This window comes from Lissotriton helveticus, chromosome 1_1, assembly GCF_964261635.1.
Source record: "Lissotriton helveticus chromosome 1_1, aLisHel1.1, whole genome shotgun sequence".
NCBI classification, from domain to species: Eukaryota; Metazoa; Chordata; class Amphibia; order Caudata; family Salamandridae; genus Lissotriton; species Lissotriton helveticus.
The window spans coordinates 415489138-415510076 of NC_136057.1; the positions used below are offsets into that span (position 1 = coordinate 415489138).

The window sequence follows — 20939 nt, forward strand, 5'->3', positions numbered from 1 at the left end:
GATGCAGAGGGCCGAGCGCGATGGAACAACCTCCGAATCATGGGACTGCCGGAGGGGGAGGAGGGATCAACGCCTACGGAGTATATTGAGAACTGGCTGAAGACTGCAGTGGCTTCCACGGGACTGTCCGCGCATTTCACGGTTGAGAGGGCACACCGGGTCCCCACGAGACGTCCAGTTCTAGGTGCTAACCCATGACCCATCCTGGCCAGGATTTTAAAGTACAGGGATCGGGATCATTTGTTCCAGGCGGCAAGAGACAACGGTCCTCTACAGGTGGACAATGTCAAGATTTCAATCTTTCCGGACCACACATTGGCAGTCCAATGCAGGAGATATTCCTTTATGGAGGTGAAGGCACGTGCCCGAGCAGCGGGTCTGACATTTGCCTTATTGTTCCCCGCTAAGCTGAAAATCCTCCATGACCAGCGTTCTCTGGTTTTTGATACCCCTGATAGTGCGTGGGAGTGGCTGCATAAAATGTTCCCTGATGTCCAACCCATGAGATGCATGGGCTCCTCACTGCCCAAATCGCAACTCCCCCCTCGGAGGCGCAAGTGGGGCCTTCTCACTCAAAGCTCGATCTCCAGTTCCCTGGGTCGCAAGCAGGTACTGGAGGGAAGATGCAGTGCTCTACAGGCTGCTTCTGCTTTTCGCACCTCTCGCTCTGATATTAGCCCCAGCCCATCTGAGGGATTGAACACGGACACTGATTCTGATGGAAGTGTTGCCCTGTTTCCTTCTGCGACCTCGCGACTCAGCAATGATCCTCTTGCCTCAGCAGACTCTTAGTTCTTTGCTTTATACTGTGTAAGATATGATCACCCTCAGGTTGTGTTCCTGTCCGGTTCCAGATTTATGGTTCATTATAAACGCCTTATCCCGTCAGGCAGAACATTGTAGAAATTGCATGCCGTCATGACAGGTGGGAGTGAATTGGTGTAGTCCCCGGCCAAGCCCACGTTCTGGGCGCTTTCATGAGTGCTTTATAGCTCTTTTCCAACTGTAGATGGTGTTAGCGACCTTCCCCCAATGGCGGTAGCACTGGTTGATTGTGAAATATGTTCACTTTGTACGGTTTGGTCAAACGATGTATGGGCGTTGGACCCAGTATTGGGATTCTGTTGAATTTGTTGTAACTATGCCGCATGGTCTGGGGGTTGTAGGGGGGGGTGGGCGTGGTGGGCTGGGCTGGGAACGGGGGGTTTGTTCCATTTGATGATGCTTGCTGTTAATTCTTATACCCTTGTCTCGTGGAATGTGCGATGTATGGGTTCCATGGCCAAACGACATAGGATAGCTGCGCAATTACATCATTGTAAGGCACACATAATTTGTTTTTCAGAGACTCATTTGATCCCTACTGAAACTGCGGAATTACAGAGGAGATGGTGCGGGCAGGTTTTTGCAATGGCTTATTCAGCCTTCTCCAGGGGGGCTGCTATCTGGGTCCGGGCGGGCATCCCCTTTTCTCTTACTGAGAGTAAGATAGATGATCAGGGCAGGTTTGTGCTTCTTTTGGGAACTCTGGATGGCATACAGGTGGTTCTGGGGTCTCTCTATGCACCGAATGTGGACCAAGAGGTATTCTTTGGGCCGGTGTCCCGGGCACTTACTAACTGGTCCCATGTCCTGTGGCTCCTGGGGGGTGATCTAAATGCAGTGTTCGACATTGGCCTGGATCGTTCCCATCCTCCATTATTTAATACGGTGGCGAGGGCACAGGTTGTAACCTTAACTCGTGGGCACGAGGTTGGGACTTAGTAGACATCTAGAGGGCAAAGCATGTGAACATGAGGGAATATTCCTTTTATTCTTACACCCACAAGTTGCATACACGTCTGGATTATTTTCTCTGTTCCCCAGGGCTGGCCTCTTCCGTAGTGCACTGTGAGTTTCTGGGTATGACTATCTCTGACCATAATTCCATAGAATTGCTCCTGCTCCAGTCCCAACATGGAGGATGCAGCCTTTACACTTAGAAGACCAGGTTTATCGGGCGGCTTTGGCCAGGGCAATTGACACGTATTTTATTGAGAATGAGGGTACGGCTTCATCCAGTGCTATCGAGTGGGAGGCCTTCAAAGTGACTGTCCGTGGGGTTGCCATGGGGACGTTGGCAGGATCCCGGAGGGAAACGATTAGGGATATAACTGACTTGGAAGGTTGGCTACAGGCCCTGGAGGTGGTGGCTCAGAGGAATGTAGATGGTGCAGAACCGCTTCAGTCTGCTAGGATTAAGTATGCGGAATTGTTAGAGTGCTTACGTTTGTTGGATTTTTATGCTTATACGCTGCGAATACACTCCGAGGCGGATAAGGCGGGAACGCTATTGGTGAGACTGATCCGGCCCACGGTGAATCCCTCTCCGGTTTTGGCTGTGAATACGGTCACAAATGTATTGGTTACGTCCCAGGATGAGATTAATGCTGCTTTTCGTGATTATTATACTCGTTTATATGCCGCCCTGTGCATAGATGTCTTGGCTCCCACACTTTCCTTCCTGGCCGAGGTCCAGCTTCCCACAGTCTCTGATTCAGTGGCCAAGGAGTTGGCTGCTCCGATTACTGCAGCGGAAATCCAGGTAGCAATAAAGGCGTTGGCTCGCAACAAGCCGCCGAGCTCTAATGGTCTCCCTGTGGAGTTCTATTCCATATTCGCCGATAGGTTAATCCCGAGGTTGTTACATCTTTATACTACCTGCCTAGAGCAGGGGATCTTATCTCCTACTACCAGAGAGGTGATAGTCACGGCCCTCCTGAAACCAGACAAGGTACCCACTGACCTTCTCTCATACAGGCCACTTTCTATTCTAAATTAAGAATATAAGATACTCAGCAAGGTGTTGGCGTCGCGCCTCCTTCCATTTCTTCCCCGTTTGATCCATACGGACCAATGTGGATTGATACCCCAACGTAATACCTCATTGAATATCCGTCGGCTCCAGGCCTTGATACATGCAGCGTCCGACTCTTCCCCCCTTGCTGGTTGCTTGTCTCTGGGCGTGTGCCAGGCTTTCGATACTCTCAGCTGGCCGTATATGCTAGCGATGTTGTCTAAATTTGGCCTGCCCCAGTCCTATTATGCATGGATTAAAGTGCTGTATACTAGTCCCACGGCGTGCGCTAAGACGGGTAGGACCATTTCTTCTTCTTATTTAATTTCTCGGAGTACACGCCAGGGTTGCCCCTTGTCCCCTATGCTTTTGGGGTTAGCCCTTGAGCCTCTTGCACAGCACCTGCAACAGATTATGATTCCTTATGGCATCCCATTACGGGGCGTGATTCATTCAGTGTCGCGGTATACGCGGATGACATGTTGCTATATTTTCGTGATCTGGATGTAGATAAACACACAATAGCTGCTGCCTTTTCTAGATTTGAGGAAATATCTGGCTTGGGTCTTATTGCCTCTAAATCGGTTGCCTTTGCCTTTTACGATACTTATGCGTCTCCCACTCTACAATTTGGTCCACTGCGCTTCCGGGTTGAGCCTGTCACTTTCAAATACCTGGGGATTAATATTTACAGATCGATCACCGATACCATAGACGGTAATGTAGTTTGCACCATTAATTCGCTGCGCTCCCAGGTTGCCTTTTGGAATTCGTTGCCATTGACAGTGGTGGGCAGCATAGCGGTGTCAAAAATGGTCATGCTGCCCCGCATCCTTTATTACTTTGTGAACTTACCGGTGGTCTTGCTGGCTTGGATTTATAAGGTACTGGATACGCTATTAACATCCTTCATTTGGGGGACGGGCAGGCATTGCTTGGCGCTGTTTAAGCTACAGCTACCTAGTGCGGCGGGGGGCTTGGGGGTGCATGATTTTAAGACATATTGTATAGTGGGCCAGTTACAGTGGTCAGCATAGTGGTTGGCTGGTAAGAATTTATTCGTAATCGGGTACTCATTGACCCATTTGCAAAGTGGGCTCCTTCAGTCACAGCTCTGTCCAGGTGCGCAGAAATTGTGTGATCCTCCTTACTTACTACATGTTGTATTGCATTATTGGGCACAGGCGAAGAAGTTGGCTAGATTGTCTAATCCGTACCCCCCGAATATCCCTCTGTGCGGGTAACCTACTAGGTGTGGTGTATTATCGAAGGTCCAACTACGGTGGTGGACTCAGGAAGGGGTGGGGACGATCAGCGATTTATTTTCGGAGGCCCAGCTGATGGCCCATGACGAGTTCATTTGGGCTCACTCGGTGCCTGCCACATTATTCCTCACTCATTCTGCTGTGGTGAGTTACATTCGAACCTTTTGGTATGCTGATCAGGCAGAACCCTCCAGTTTCCAATTGCTGCGATCACTTCACATTATGGGGCATGGTTGTCATTTGGTGCGCTGGCTTTACAGAGGATTGAGAGAACATTTGCATGTTCCACTATTACACCTTAGGCAGAAATGGGACTTAATCTTAAGGTGGGATTTAGAGGATAGGGAGTGGTTTCAAATGCTATAGCATCCCGGCGAGTCTCTCGGAATTGCCGTTTGAAAACGATTAAATTATTTATATTACATAAAGCATAGCTTGCCCCAGCAACTATATGTAAATGTTTCCTGCGTCGTCGGCGGAGTGTCTGCGGTGTAGAACCCCTGAGGCAGATTTTCTTCATATGATATGGTACTGTCGGGTGTTGCAGGGGTTATGGTCGGAGGTTATCCAAGGGTTGGAGGAGTTGACGGAGCGCCATCCATGGGACACAATTGAGGCCTGCCTTCTGGGATTATTCCCCCTCCCTAAGAAGGCAAAATTACTACGCAGATTCGCAGGGCTCACCCTGATGTTGGCAAAACGTATGATTACATGACGCGGTAAGTCTGCTCTAGCTCCAAGAGTAGGCGTTTGGTGCGAAGAGTTGGGCAGATGGGCGGTTGCTGAAAGGGAGGCTTTACACCGTGAAGAGTACAGGGAGCTGCGTCGGTGACCCATTTCGCTGGACTGGGTGCATTTAGTGGAGCAATTTAAGGCTATGGAGGAAGCTGACTCTGGAGTATCTCAGTATAGCATGTGGGTCAGTGGTACAGTGGCCTAGGCGCCGGTGGACTCACGCCTGCCCATACTCTGTCTGAGTGCCTCCCTTACCCTCCCTTACTCCCACTGTCTCTATAATTTGGTCCTTCCCTCTCATTTGTCTCTCCCCTCCCCCCCTCCCTCTCGGTACACGCCCCCATCTGGGGCTTCTAAGACCTAACACACGCCGGACGCAGGAACATCAAGACGGTGTGTAGTCAATGTAGTGGCACTTTAGTTACCAGTTTTTGTTGGGGTATTGTGGCGGGAGGGTTGTGTTGGGGTGGGGGATGTAATGGGTACTGCACCGAATATCATTTACTAGTGTCCTTTTTTATTTGACTGAATGTACAGTTTATGCGCTTATGCTGTATGGAATGTGATATTACCTGTAATTTCTTTGTACTACTTGTATGCTCAGCTTCGAAATGCGACAGGGATACATGCCAAATTACCCCTCTGTGTTGCTTTCAAAATGCTTCTTATTTACTGTATATTCCTGTATGATACTTGCAGTGCTCAATAAAAACAATTAAAAAAAGAGCAGAAAGACTTGTGCCTTCGGTGGTTCCCACTCCTTGCCCTGCCCCAGCCCCTCTGTAGTGTGTATGACGATGTTAAGGGGCCATCAGTGGGTCACAGGTCAATCCTATGATGCCATCAAGTTCAAATGGTGATTTATGTCACTCATGCTGCCCCAGGCATTTTGGTGAATTGATATCCATGCAAGAAGCCTCAAAACAGTATCTGAATACACATAAATATCACTCTCTCTTTAGACCTGGTGTCCATTTGAGCAACAGACACTGATTAATTCTAAACCATCTCCTGAATCTTTTTCAGAACTGTTCACTACAGAGCAATGGAAAGTTGAAGACACAAGGTGCAGTGGCAGCTGCCTCGGAACTGGGGTGGCGGGGAGGGGCATGAAAAATAATTTTTAAAAATCTTACCTGTGAACACAGCCACCTCTCCTCTGTCCTCTTCTCTCAGCAGTACACTTGCAGCAAGGAACGGAAGCACCCATGCTCCCAGACTCTGCCAGCCAATCACAACACTGCTTTACAGCACCATTATGATTGGTCCGAGAGCAGTGCTTCGGCGCTCAGAGAGGGACTTGAAGCCTATGCATGTTCTCCACCGAGGCTGAGCATTACTGCCTGGTGGAGAAAATGCAAAGTAAGCATGACAGTTTGGCCAGCCCAAAAGGGCTGGCCAAAGCACCATGGTTCCCCCTTAGACCATCCCACTTCTCTTGCCAGCCCGCCCACCCTAAACTGACTCCAAGTTGGCAGGGAAAAATAAAATGATAATGTCATGTTATTATCGTTTTCTTTTTTTGCACTGCTCACAGTATTATATTCCATATAGGTACCATAATAGAGGCCTCAGTAACTTCATTACCCTTCACCTATATTCTTCCCTACATTACACTTGTCACGGGTTACAGGGACTGACCTTTTACCTAGATACAACACTGCATTCAGAACGCGGGATTCCCCTAATTCGAAATCTCATACATTATGCATGAGGCTTCTTGGAAGCACAGCAGGACTACCATCTCCTGTATAAAATCTATGTATATAGTTCATGCCCAATGTCATCCTTAGGCCGACACAGTAATACAGCAAAGTAGGACCCCTGGGGAAACCTATGGGTATGTACATCACATCTTGCTAAGATAGTTAGAGGAGACCAAGACTTCCCGGCCGACACACTGACCAGAGATGCTGAGGTTCCTGCATGCAGACACTCCAGTTTACAGTGGTCTAACATCCCTCATAGGGTGTCCAACTCGAGACCAGGATGTTTATAGTACTGCTAATCATTTATATCTTATACTATCTAACGGTTGTCATCTATTCTACAACAGAATAACAACTGTTCAATAAATACTTATTGAAAACACCGAGCCTGTCTAAGACAGTCTATGGGTCGATTCCGATTCGGGAAAAAAAACGTCCTACGATTTGTATCTGGAGCCCTCTCCGTACGAATCGTACCCGTCCGTCCAAGTAGCGAAGTACGATCCGTATTCCGTGAATCCGTCCGAATCGTTGCGATCTGTACGTATTGCAAGGCTGATACCGTGAACCGTACGACTCGTACAATATACTGTACGACTCGTACACATGCCGTACGACCCGACGAGTACGATCCGGACCGGGGTATGAGGACACGATTCGTACGGTCCACGTCAGGTAAGGGCGAGTCGTACGGAAAAGAACACAAACACATACACACCGTACGGTCCATACCCCCATGATCGCAGGGGTACGCACCGTACCCCTGCGATCATGGGGTGTACGAGCCGTACCCCCATTGTACGATCGGTGTACGAGCCGTACCCCATGTACGATGGATGTATGAGCCGTACCCCCATTGTACATGGGGTACGGCTCGTACACCGATCGTACATGGGGTACGGCTCGTACACCCATCGTACAATGGGGGTACGGCTCGTACACCGATCGTACAACGGGGGTACGGCTCGTACACCCCATGATCGCAGGGGTACAGTGCGTACCCCTGCGATCATGGGGGTTACGCACCGTACCCGGGGGGGCCGTTCCCTACCTGTTTCGGCGCGAACTCTGCTTTTACGGCTGTTTTCAGCTAACGTAGAAAAAGGGTCGTACGGTGCGTACCCGACACGTATCGCACTTGCTGGGTTGTAAAAACCAGCCGCGAACCGTACAGATGTCGCGTACAGCGGGTTCCGAGGGAGAATCGTACAGAGATTAGAGTCATACGGTGTCTTGTACGACTCGTACGGAGTACGGCTCCTGGTACGAATCGTACTTCGTCGTATGTACGGGGGACGTTGCAGGGTACGATTCGTACTGGAAAAACGCTCCGAACGGCTATTCGGAACGGTTTTTCCCGAATCGGAATCGACCCCTATGTAAGAACAAGTGACTGAGTAAAGTAGTATATTGTTTCCACGGTCCTGGGGGATCAGGGTTGTCTTGTTCGATGGTTGCCAAGAATGATTCTCTCCTAAGTAAGAGGAGATTCTAGTGGTACTGTGAGCTAGTTGGTACACAAGGCCAACATACCCAGTGGGGGTGTTCAGAGTCAGTCTGACACCAATCCTACAGTGTATGCTGTCTAAACGCGCATATCCAGCATACTGTTTATAGGAACTACAAAACAACAGAGCAGTGGGGCGATGCTCCTCCGCCTTAGCGGAGGAGCCATCACTGATTGGGTGCTTGACTCATGATAAAGGAGGACAGTGTTTCCAAATTATTTGAGGGTGAATAATTTGAAACGCCTGATCTTTGATTGGTGCCACATCACCAGAAGTGCCATTAAAATCTTACTAAAAAAGTGTAAGTTACTTGTCTCCACTCCCAGAGTAAAGCACTTGACTTACTCTTGTGTGTGCGGGTGACGTCCCTCCCTAAAACCCTCTGCGAACCTCCCTAAACACCAATTACTCTTCCCTAATCCCATTCCCATTAGTAGCAAGTCTGCCTCTTTTCCCACCCACTCCCCTGTGCCCCTACCACATTTACTATTAAATCAATACTTACATGTGGCGGAAACTCAGAAGACGGGGAGGAGAACTCCACACACATATATATAGGCAAACCTACAATCACTCTACTACCCATCTATACAAAACCTTATACACTCTTTTGATGATGATAAAAAAGGGAAGTTTATTTCTCTTCACTGTGATCGTGGAAAATGTACTGGACGAGGTGAACTTACAGAAAGATGAAACTATTTCCCAAAAGCAAACATATTTTGGTTTTATTTTCGCAAATAAATTTCATTCAATTGAATTGGCAACTCTCATTAGATGTAAATAAACACTTTAATAAAATCTGATTGACTTAAATTAAACATTCCTAAAAGTAAAAGAACATTCCTAATGCTTCGTGTTTACCTTTGCTGGAGACAGCCATGAAAGGCAATGTGCAGTCGGCATCCTGCATAATAAAAAGGGAAGCAGAATTACAAATGTGCTAAATTCAGCTATAACAGACACCAAATAAAGCAAATACGCTGATGGCAATTCAGCAAGCCTGCAGCTTCTAGCAGCATTAGCAAAGGACCAAATAGACTTCTTTTGTCTGCAAGGATTGATGAGAGCATCAGTGCAAATGTTCCAAGTGAGACTCTCTTTAAGGGGGCTAATCCCTCTGGTGAAATGCGTGATGTGTAATGATCTGACACAGTAAATCTGTCACTTCATCGGTCTGCAGATTAGATCTCTAGTAGCACAGAAATTCTTTCTTGCCTTCAGCTGAAGATTCGTTCATTTTATCAACCATGTATTCCTTCAGTAATTTCTTCTTTTTCTTGTGGAAATCATTGAGCATATTCACCTTGCATACAGTCATTATATTTCAAACAGTATGTTACTTTATGTTTGCCACTGGAGGTATCTGAAGCGCATAATAACACAGGTAATATTTTTAAGCGCACAGTAATTCTACGATGAGCATATGCCTAAATATATTTATGATACATGTTAATATTGCACTGCGTATCTGTTTGCATGATCAGGTTTTTGCAACTAATCCTCTGTATGTGATAACCAATGATCTGCTCTTCCGCAAACAATTTCTTACTTGCAAGCAACCAGCCAACAGCTTACTGTAGCTAATAACAGGACTGGAGCAGCCAGTCCCATGTTTGTCCTCAGGAGGTGGATTGCTTGTGACAATCAACACTCGTCTTGCTTGTCAGGAAGGTGTCTTTTTGCACCAAATGCTGCACGACGGAAGCAGTCGCCATCTGTACCATTTATCTGTGCTTTGCTCATGCACAGTAAGGAAGAAAATAAAGAGGCACTTTATAAGGTCGCTCACAATAAGAAGAAGCACTAGCAAAGCCAATAGGTCTGGCGTTGGTTGTCAGTCTTTTGTCTTTGCCAATGCTTGCTTTGTTTTATAAAGGTTTTTACACAACTTTATTATTTGGGATGCCCCTGTGCCTTTGTAAAGCAAAACAAACCTGTAGCTAAAAGCAAAAATATATTTTTGGTCTTAACATATCCTCATTGTCATAGTCCCTTGAATTGAAGATAACTTTGTGTCTGGATGTCGCTGTGAAAGGGTAGAATGCCATCACTCACAGTGAAGTTAGCCATTGCTTTATTGTGCAGTCGGTGGGAGAAAAATGTGAATGAAACAATAACAAACAAATGTATAAAGAGGAACTGTCTGAAAACCACTAATAATAAGTACATTACACATAAATAATGTTATTCAAATCAAAAGTTCTTGGCTAAAGCCAGACCTAAACATCAAGGAGCATATGTGGCTATCGTTGTAGCTAACAATTAAGCTACAGGGAAGACATGGCTTTGCAGTTCGGGCTGCACTGTTCCCATGAGGCACAGGGTCAGACTGATTTGCATATAGCCATGTCTGAACTGGGGTGGCTGAGTGAACTAAAGAATGGTGATGGATTAAACCCAGATCAGTTGGCTGGGGGTGAGTGTTTGATTTGTTTAAACGCTCCGTCCATCATCCCCTTTTGTAACAATTAAGAACAGCAAGAACATGCTGCAAAATTATGGCAACTTCTGCTGTGCATAACAATAACAGGCATTATAAATAAAATAAGGAACAACCTACATGGAACAGAGATTCGGTCCAGCACTGGTGGTGCACTCACATTATTTACCATAGTGCTCAGTGGCGCATGTCACCATTATTGTTTTCCAAACAGAGCAACATATTACTGGTAAGGAGGAGCCAATAAACCAATGCTGATATAAAATAATCTGCATCTATATTCAATCCATCAAAGATTAGGCCCTGTACCTAGCACGTTACATGTTTTAAGGCACTACATACAGTATCTTATTTTTACCATTGATTGCACTGCCTTTAAAGTAGATGTCATAATATCGGTAAGTCACAGAGCATATTTTTGTACATAAATGTATTGTTGTTTCAGATTGAGGAATTGTGTTTCTCTTGTTTCATCCCACAAACGTCTAACCCTAAGAGTGGTTTATATAGATTCACTGCTTAAATGTCAGTGAACGGAAATAGACAGGGGCAGGTAATCATCATCTCTACTGTGGTGAGGCCCTCTTAGGCCCATTTTGGTTCTTCGCTTTAGTTTGATATTTTACATGCTTTAGCATACTTCATTTTAGTAATATTATTTTTCATTATACTATTCTAAGAAAACACTGTTCTTGAAAGCCTTTCACCTGCGCCTGTGACATAATCTGTGCCTTCCATTCAAGGCTAGGAACAGAACAAGATATCCTGGCGTTGGCGTTGCCCGCTCGGAGAAAGCTTCTAACATATAGACACATCATTACATCAGAGCTGTACCTCTAATACATTGTTTTTATTATATAAAAAGTGCACTGTCCCTTTATGGGTCAGAGGGGCATTACAGCCACAATGGTCCTGGAACAGAGTCTGTGCTCAACATACTGCTCTGCTAACGCTGGTCTTCCATCCTGATCCTGCAGAGAGAGATTGCCAATCACACTCCATCCAGGTATGGTGTCTCAGGTTAACCTAAGAGATCAGGCAGTTTCCCTTGGGGATCAGACTACCATGTTCGAGATTGCCAAAATCACCTACCACCCTAGGAAGATTATGGGTTACGGTGAGAAACTGTAAGTGAGCTACGTATTGGGCCAACAATTTCTGATGGTGTAGATGGACTCAGTCTCTGCATTCTGAACTCCTGTGGTCCTAATACGCAGTCCTACCTTTTCTAGTGGGAACCGTGTAACACTACCATAGTAAAATATTCTGTCTGCCAGAAGGCCATCTTCTGTAAATGCAGAGGGGATTTTTGTTTTCCAGTCGGGTTATGGGGAAATTCCGCCCCATCCCTGTGGCATAGCCCGCACAACTTCAATGCTTCCTTGTTGTATACAATGTCTGCTGGGTGTGAGAGAGGGACAGAGAGAGAGAAAGAGAGATCTAGACAGAGAGAGGGAGAGAGAAGGGAGCTGTGTGGTTGCTGCAGCCCGTGCACCGTCCTGCACAGTGTAAGCAACTCATTTGAAAGCTACTTCAGGAAAAGAGGATGATGCAAGTAATGGAAATATCATCCATTCCACAGTAATTCATGCCAGCATGTATGATGTAAGAGAAATCTTCCGGGGCTGAGTGATCAATCAATCAATCAGGGTATTATAAGTGCGCTACTCACTCGTGAGGGTCTCACGGTGCTGAGGGGGAGGAAGGGGGTGGGATCAGCAGATCTGTTTAGCCGAAAAGCCAGGTCTTAAGTCTTCCTGAAGGTGTTCAGGAGGTGGCATGTGTGATATCTGCTGGGAGCCCATTCCAGGTCTTGGCAGCAATGTGGGAGAAGGAACTTCCGCCTGCTCTGGCTCTGTGGATGCGCGGGGTTTCAGTCATTGCGAGGTTGGAAGATCTGAGGTTCCTTTTGGGTACGTGGAAGTTGATTCTGTTGTTGAGGTATTCGGGTCCGGGTGTTGTGCAGGCATTTGTAGGCGTGGATGAGGATTTTGAAGGTGACTCTTTTTTCCACGGGGAGCCAGTGGAACCTTCGTAGGTGTTGGCTGATGTGTTTGTGCCGGGGGATGCCGAGGACGAGTCTGGCGGCGATGTTCTGTATCGTCTGGAGTTTGCGGAGTTGGGACTTGCTTATGCCGGTGTAGAGCGCGATTCCATAGTCCAGTCTGCTGGTGATGAGTGCGTGGGTGACTGTCTTCCTTAAATCAGGGGGGATCCACTTTAAAGTCTTGCGGAGGGTGTTGAATCAGCTGGAGGTGATGGCGTTGACCTGTCGGTTCATGGTGAGGGATGAGTTGAGTACAGACGTTTTTGATGTTCCGCGGGGGTCGGTGGGCTTCCAAGGGCAGTCGGTCCCATGCTGAGGGGGTGGTTCCAAGGATGAAGACTTCTGTTTTCTCTGCGTTGAGTTTTAGGCAGCTGTTGGTCATCCAGAGTGCGACGTCCTGCATCCCTTTCTGGGTTGAGTCTGGCGGTGGTGGGGTCTTCGGTGAAGGAGAGGATGAGTTGGGTGTCACCAGCGTATGATACCATGTTGAAGCCTTGTTGTTGGACCATGGTGGCGAGAGGACAGGGGAAGGCACTCATGGACACTCAATGGGGCATTCCTGCAATGCTCTGCTCTGCCCTGCCCAGGCTGGAATTTGTGGTGGGAGACAGCCATCACTCTGTGAACGGAACACCCTGACAAGTCTAGGGCCTCTTCCTGGGACAAGGAGCAGACATTAGGGCAGCGGAAAGGGTTGGGGTACTTTAAGGGATGGCGCAGGGGGCAGGAGGTTTTAGGCCTTAAGGCAGTGGGAGGGGAATGGGTAGTTGGGTTTGTTTTTAGGGCAGGGGTTGGGGTAGGTTTTAGGGCTGTTGAAGGGGGTGTGGTGGTTTAATGGACGGCATGGGGTGGGGTAGTGTAAGGTTTTAGGCCTTAGGGCAATGAGAGGGGAATGGGTAGTTTTTAGGGCAGGAGGTCGGTGTAGGTTTTAGGGCAGTGGAAGGGGTTGGAGTAGTTTAAGGGACAGCACAGGGCAGGTCGAGGGTTGGGTAGTGTAAGTTAGGGTGCAGGGTTTTAGGCCTTAGGGCAGTGGGAGGGGAATGGGTAGTTGGGTTTGTTTATAGGGCAGGGGAAGTTGGGGTAGGTTCTAAGGCAGTGGAAGGGTTTGGGGTAGTTTAAGGGATGGCGGGGCAGGGGGTCGGGTAGTGTAGGGTTTTAGGTCTTATGGCAGTGGAAGGACAATTGGTAGTTGGGGTAGTTTTTAGTGTTGGTGGCTGGGGTAGATTTTAGGGCATTGGAAGAAGTTGGGGTAGTTTAAGGGACAGCGTGGGGGGAGCGGGAGGGGGTGGTTGGGGGAGGTGGGTTAGTGGCGACCTTAGCTACACTTACCCTTTTACCATTCATGCCTATACAACAAATTTGGCAGTAAAGACATTAGTGGTAAAGGAATGCATGTTTAAGACACATTTGTGGTTGGCTGCGAGGTAGAGGCACACGTGGTAAAACCATTTGTGCTATACAACCGTTGCTACTACTATCTCCCTTACAACCCTTTCTAAACTTTTTTCTCATCTATAACTCCTTTGACTCATCCCAAACCTCTTTATACTATTATGATTCACAAATAACACTTTCTAGACTCTTCCTTCCTCTATCACTCCTTTGTCGTATTCAATCCAATTAACAGTCTCAATCGTCCACCACTCGAATTAACAATTTAGAATTCCCTATAATAATCCATCACTAATCCACTTTGGGTTCTGGAATGCCATGCTACTTGCTGAAAAACTCTTCAATTTTTCATCATGGGTACTAAGTGCTATATATATACAATTGCAATAAAGTTTGGGTGACCATTTATTCAACTTACATGCAGCTTGATGTCTTATTGCCTGGGAGTGGTACTAGATTGGCTTGTACTTAATGAGACTCACCCCAAGACCTAATGACCACGGTTACCTTGTTTGTCAAATGTCTCCCTTTTCTTTTTGCATTCAACAGGTCTTTCTTACACCAAGAACCTCCACGGCTGTCATTCAGCCATGCTCTCAAGACTCACAATGCCAGAATACACATGGCCCATTTTTATATAGTATCAATTTACTTATTAAAAATATTATTGAAGTGTGTGTGTCTTCCACATTTTGCATAACTAACTTGAGAGTAGGTGGGCTGCTAAGCACTGATTGAATTGTGCTATTTTAACTGTCAATGTACTTCAACTAGAGATGTGCTAATCCCATAAGAATAGCTGAAGGCTTTGTCTTTCTCTTTCTCTCGCAGTCTCAACTTTTCCCTAATTTCTTCTACCGATCCACTTATTGATCTCCCAAGCATCTTTCCCCCAGCTGTGACATGTAATGTGCTGTAATCTGTTTTCTATATGAAGAGATCTCACAGCAAGCAGGGTGGTTGTAGTGTAAGCAACTTTAAATGTCTCCATGAGATAAGTTATATACAAAGCTTTCCATACCACCCCCATACCACGCCCTTGGGACATTCTAGTGCTGAAAATAATACTCAGTGGTAGGTTACGGGTAAGTATTTTGTAGTTTACACTTACCAGGGAATGTACTTGGTAAAGAAGCTTACTGACTTCTTGGCAGCAGTATAACAATAAGTATCCATACTTTGTCCATAATTTATAAGCTTTAGACTGGCCTCTGTTTCGGATTTACCATTGACTCTGTCTTCTTTCAAGCAGAAGAATCTTTTTGTGGTTAACCTGCTCTGTTAGAAATAAGAAACTTTGTTACTAGTGGCATTTTCCCTGTTTGCATATGTTAAGACAGCCAGTTAGGGCCATATGTATCAAGGCAAAATGGGCGTACCCATTTTCGCTAAATGGTATGTATGAAACATTTTTGGTGCTAAATAAGGAATCGCTAAATTTGCCATTCCTTATTTTGCGTTTGCATTTAAGGAATTGAAAATTTTGCGATTCCTTAAATGCAATGTATCAAGGAAAAAAACATTCCAAAATGCCATTAAGGAATCGCAAATTACCACCAACTTCTAGTTGGTGGTAAGTTGCGAATTCTTTTTAAAAAGCATTTTTTTTTAATCAAAAGGTTCCATGTGACACTCATACATGCCCTTAGGGCATGTATGTGCGCCATATGCGCACACATGTCATTTTCAGGGGTGCAGCAGGGTGTTCTTGAGACACCCCTGCACCCTTGAAAATATTCACAATTTGCGATTAGCAAATTGCGATTCGCAAATTTCCCCTTCATTCCTATGGGCCTCCTGGCCCATAGAAATGAATGGGAAATTATTCTTTAATTGCGATTAGCAATTTGCTAATCGCAATTAAGGCATTTTAAGGAATCACTAAAAAGAAGCGATTTCCTACATACATACCATTTTGCGATTTCTAAATAGCGATTCCTTAAAAATCGCTATTTAGGAATCGCAAAACGGAATGTTGATACATATGGCCCTTAGTCACTTGGGCATAACACCTGTGTCAACGGCTACTCAAAGTTATTGGAGGAGACGGAAGACATCCCTGCTCAGGTGAAGAGGAAGGGGTCATTTGGTTTCTTTCAAGAGGCGGCAGTGTAAAGTGACATTGGTTTTATGTCTCCAACAGCTTATGCTTACTCTTTCATCAAGACAGAGGCAGAAGGTACAAATATGTAACATATTCCTAAAGAGATGGAACTTACTAGAATGCAATATTCAAATCTGACAATATCTGCGATTGTTTAGTTATAATTTTAATTGATTTCATGGCTACTGCAAGTGCCTACACCCCACAGAAAAAAACGTTTTTATAAAAGACTCTTGTTGGACCTGGCAGGTTGAGGGTGGTCTTCCCTTCAAGTTTTTGCCCTCCTCCTCCATTTTGTGTGACCTAATTTTTGCTGGCCTTTGAACTCTGAACACTTTACCACTGCTAACCAATGCTAAAGTGCAAGTACTCTCTCCTCTCTACATGGTAATATTGGCTCATAAACAATTGGCATATTTAATTTACTTAAAAGTCCCTAGTAAAGTGGTACTATAAGTTCCCAGGGTCTGTAAAGAACCAGTAATATACCTTTGATAAGGCCTTATCCAGTAGAGACTGTATCTAGCTGCAGATTCCTTACCTTAGAACTATTCCCAGTTGTCAGACAGGATCCGGACATATTTAGTGAGCAGTACCCCTGCGTGCCGTAAGGTGACATAGTTCAACTCTGCGTGGGTCATTAGCGTTGTCAACACCAGAAGTGAAGTACGTCGTGCATATTTAGGCAGAACTCTGATCACTGGTATGGAAAACTAGGGCCCCGAAAGGAGAGAAAACTCTGTCCCTAGAAATCCGTTCACAGAGCGGGGAGGAAGGGTGGGTCGGTAAGAAATCTGTGGCTGGATAGAGTCTCTACTAGATAAGACATTATCGAAGGTAAGGTCCTTGTTCATCTGACAGAGACTTCTAGCCGCAGATTCCTTACCTTATAATAGATACCCAAGCAGTACCTCCCCAGAGGTGGGTCTGCGGAACAATTTCACACAAGGAAGTCCTGCAGAACTGGACGAGTAAAATGCCCATCCCTGCGGACCTGATTGTCCAGGCAGTAGTGTTTGGTAAATGTGTGTAAGGAAGTCTGCATTGCTCTTCAGCAGATGTCCAGAACTGGAACTCCGCTTGCTAACGCAGTGGCTGCAGCTTTAGCTCTGGTGGAAAGAGTATACAAACCCTCAGGGGGTTGCTTATTAGCCAATGTGTAGCAGATTTTATTGCAGAGCACAATCCATCTGGAGATGGTCCACTGCTGCACAGCCTTGCAGTTCTTTGCTCTGACATACCCCATGCAATGTTGGCTGTCCACCCATCCACACTCTCGTGTGCAGTCATGGTAGAATGAAAACGTTCTTTTTGGGTCCAGACGATGGAGTTGCTCCTCTTGAGGCAGAAAGTAAAAAGGCAGAGTGATGGTTTAGCCTATGTGAAATGCAGTGACCACTTTCAGAAGAATGGAGCCTCTCTTACGAAGCACCAGTTTGTCAGGGTAGATTTTAAGATAAGGAGGCTTGGATGACAAGGCCTGAAGCTCCCTGACCCTCCGAGTAGATGTTATTGCCATGAGAAAGGCCATCTTGATGGTAAGGAGCCTGAGTGGACAATTGGGCAGAGGCTCAAAGGGAGTGCACACATGGAAAGGGAGGGCGAGATTGACGTCCCACTGGGACATAACAAAAGGAGTGGGAGGAAACATTTATTGCAAACCTTTCAAAAACCTATGTAAAAGAGGCTATTGGGAAAGGGAAGGTTGGTCAGGCAACCGAAGTAAAGCAGAGATTACAAACAGGTATCCCTTAACAGTACCCACAGCAGAGAGCTGCTGGACAAGGTAAAGGACAAACAGGAGAACCTGAGAAAAGTGGGCAAAAAGGGGATCAATGTTTCTTTCTGAACACCATGCCACAAATTTAGCACTACGGCAGGTGTAAACTGTCTTGGTAGATGGATGCCTGGCTGCCAAGTTTACATTACAAACTTCGGGCGGAAAGTCGAAGGGTATCAACTGTCGCTGCTCAATCTCCAAGCCAGAAGGCGGAGCGTTGACAGTTTCAGGTGGAGAACCCTGCCCTGCTGCTGCAACAGAAGATCCTCCCAAAGGGGCAACCTAATCAGAGGACCGATGACCATGCTCAGCAGCTCAGGATAACAGACTCTACATGCCCAATTTGGAGCCACAAGGATGACTTGAGCCCGGACGTTCCTGATGTTCTCGAAAACTCAGGTCAAGAGTGGTATGGGACAAAAAGCCTACAGGAGGTCTGACCTCCACTCAAGATGAAAAGCATCTTCGAGGGAGAGCCAAAACTGCACATATTGTGCTTTCTTGGTGGTGGCGAACAGATCTAACCAAGGCTCTCTCCACTGCTGAAAGAGACCTGGCACCACCTCCGTATAGAGAGGCCATTTGCGATCCACTAGGCATTGTCAGCTGAGTTTGGACGCTCTACCTTTCAGAGAACCCTCCAGATGTTGAAGCACCAGGGATATGCTCAGCTGTTCCAGCCATGTCCAGAGACGCGGAGCCTCTTGGCAAAGGATCCACGACCCCACCCTGCCCAGCTTGTTGCAGTACCATATGATGGTGGTGCAGTACAGTATGGTGGTGGTGTTGTCTGTGAACACTTGCACTAGCCTTCCTTGGATGGAGGGGAAAAAGGCTTTCAATGCAAATCGGATCACTCAGGACTCCAACAGGTTGATGTGGATTCCAGATTCCACCGGAGACCAGAGTCCTCTAATCTTCGCCTCTGCCAGGTGACCACCCCATCCCATGAGTGAGGTATCTGTCAGTACTGTCAGATCTGGTTGGGGTGGGGTGAGGGGTCTGCCATTGACCCAATTGCGGTTTGTTATCCACCACTGCAGGACCTTTGCAGTTCCCTTCAAGATCTGGACCATGTCTGAGAGATTACCCTGATGGTACACCCAATGGAACTTCAGGTCCCACTGCAGTGCCCAGGTATGCAAATAGACATGTGTCACAAGCAGGATGCAGGAGGCCATGAGGCCCAGCAGCCTCAGGGGCAGTCTAATCGAAATCCATGAGGCCCAGCAGGCTCAGGGTCACTCTAACCGAAATCCAGGAGAGAGGCTGAAATATCAGTATCATAGTCCGAATGTCCTGGCCTCGCCGTTCCGGAAGATAGGCCTGAAACTGCACCGTGTCCAGAATAGCTCAGATGAAACAGAGCATCTGAGAGGGATTCAGGTGTGACTTCAGCATGTTTACAGTGTACCCCAGTGAATACAGGAGGTCCTGAGGATGGTCTAAAGGACTGACGCCACACAGACCGTCAACTCCAAGAGAACCTCCTGTCTCTTTAGCAATATTTATCTATATTAAGTTAATATTTGCTCATTATTTTTCCAGGAGCTGATGTAGGTTATGATATGTATGTTTAAATTGATTTGTACATCTGTTCATAACTTTTTGCTGATATTCATTTTGTTTCAATGTTCCCTTCTTAAACTCAAGAAATTTGAATCAGATAAATTCACTTTATATGAACTGGTTTCTCCGTGTGCTTTACCTTTTGTCCGTTTAAAAGTGTACCTGATTGTGGTTGTCTTCTGTGACACTTGAGAGTCTGATTATATATGACTGACTCAGATTCAATTTAAATAATAGAATACATTTGGAACAAGTGAAATCCCTTGTAGACACTCTTTTCTTTGAATTAGTTCTAGCACCGGCACTCTCTCTATGGCTCCTTTGGCCGAAAGAGCCATCACTTCCTGGCAGAAGAGAGAGGTGATCCTCCATCAGCCTGTTGTACCTATGTGGCATGAAAGAAGGTGTAGTCTCAAAGGGGAGGGAGTAGCCCCCTTGGATAATCTGCAAAACCCACCTGTCTGATCTTATGGACAGCCTGTGGGGCAGGTGATGGCTAATGGTGCTTGGTGCCTATGAAGATAAGCAGGCAAACTAGAAGGGTTTGGAGGCTGCGTTTGCAGGGGTGTTGGTGGACTGACCCAACCTCTGGCCACCTGAGCCACGCGGCCGGTAGGAACCGCATCCACGGCCACACAGAAGCTGGAAAGCTTGCACAGCGCATTGGCTGAGTGGGTAAAAACATGGTTGCACATCTCTTTTCCCTTGCCACAAAAGTAACAAAAGGCAGATTGAGGGTGACGAGGAGCCACAGAAAGGCCCTAGGACCTGCCCGCAGCCCTACAGTCCATAAAGCACTCCAGCACTGAAACTGCCTTGCTGCCAAAGAGATGGGAGCCAACAAAGGGCATGTCCATGAGTGACTGTAGGAAGCTGTCTCTCTATAGCGCTGTATTTTTAAATTGGGCTGCACAATTTTCAAAGCCCTTTCTGACCTCACCCCCATTTTTATCTCTTCTAAATTGACATGTTATGTTCCCTCTAGAGACCTTCGCTCTTCTGGCCACAATCTGCTGGTTGTCCCAAAAATCAAACGGAAAAAACATGGCGGCTCTTGCTTTTCCTTTTGTGCCCCCAAGACTTGGAACTCCTTCCCGTCCGCCCTTCGACATTGCTCCACCTACGATGGATTCCGTAAAATGTTAAAAACCTACCTTTTCCAGTCTGCTTTTTAGTAACACACTCCTCCCTCATCCCGCATTTGTTATGAGCGCCATGAAACCGTTTGGTGACCGAGCGCGGTATAAAACTTTTTAACATAACATAACATACTATAGGAAAATGAGGTATAGTATGCAGAGAGTCCAGTGGATCCCCAGAGGTTTTGCAAAGGCTAAAGTAGATAATACTCTATTTTGTGGCAATGTGATGTGGGCAGTTAGGCTTATCAGAGGGTAGTGTTAAGCATTTATTGTACACACAGTACAATAAATGAGACACACACACTCAATGAATAAATGTCAGACCAATTTATAAAACTAATACTAATACTTGGTTATATTTATTTGATAGAACCACAGAACTTCGTCCCAGGTAAATACGTTTTTCAGT

The 20939-nt window shown here is 46.3% G+C and overlaps 1 protein-coding gene across 2 annotated transcripts in view; it reads right to left on the minus strand.

Moving 5' to 3' along the window:
* The window catches only part of LOC144769720 (poly(3-hydroxybutyrate) depolymerase-like), a 267294-nt gene that overhangs the window by 62663 nt on the left and 183692 nt on the right, over nucleotides 1-20939 (minus strand). For both annotated transcript variants that reach the window (XM_078653908.1, XM_078653903.1), the window contains exon 8: nucleotides 8918-8960. In XM_078653908.1, the coding sequence (XP_078510034.1) occupies nucleotides 8918-8960 (43 nt within the window). The remainder of the gene's footprint in view (nucleotides 1-8917; nucleotides 8961-20939) is intronic.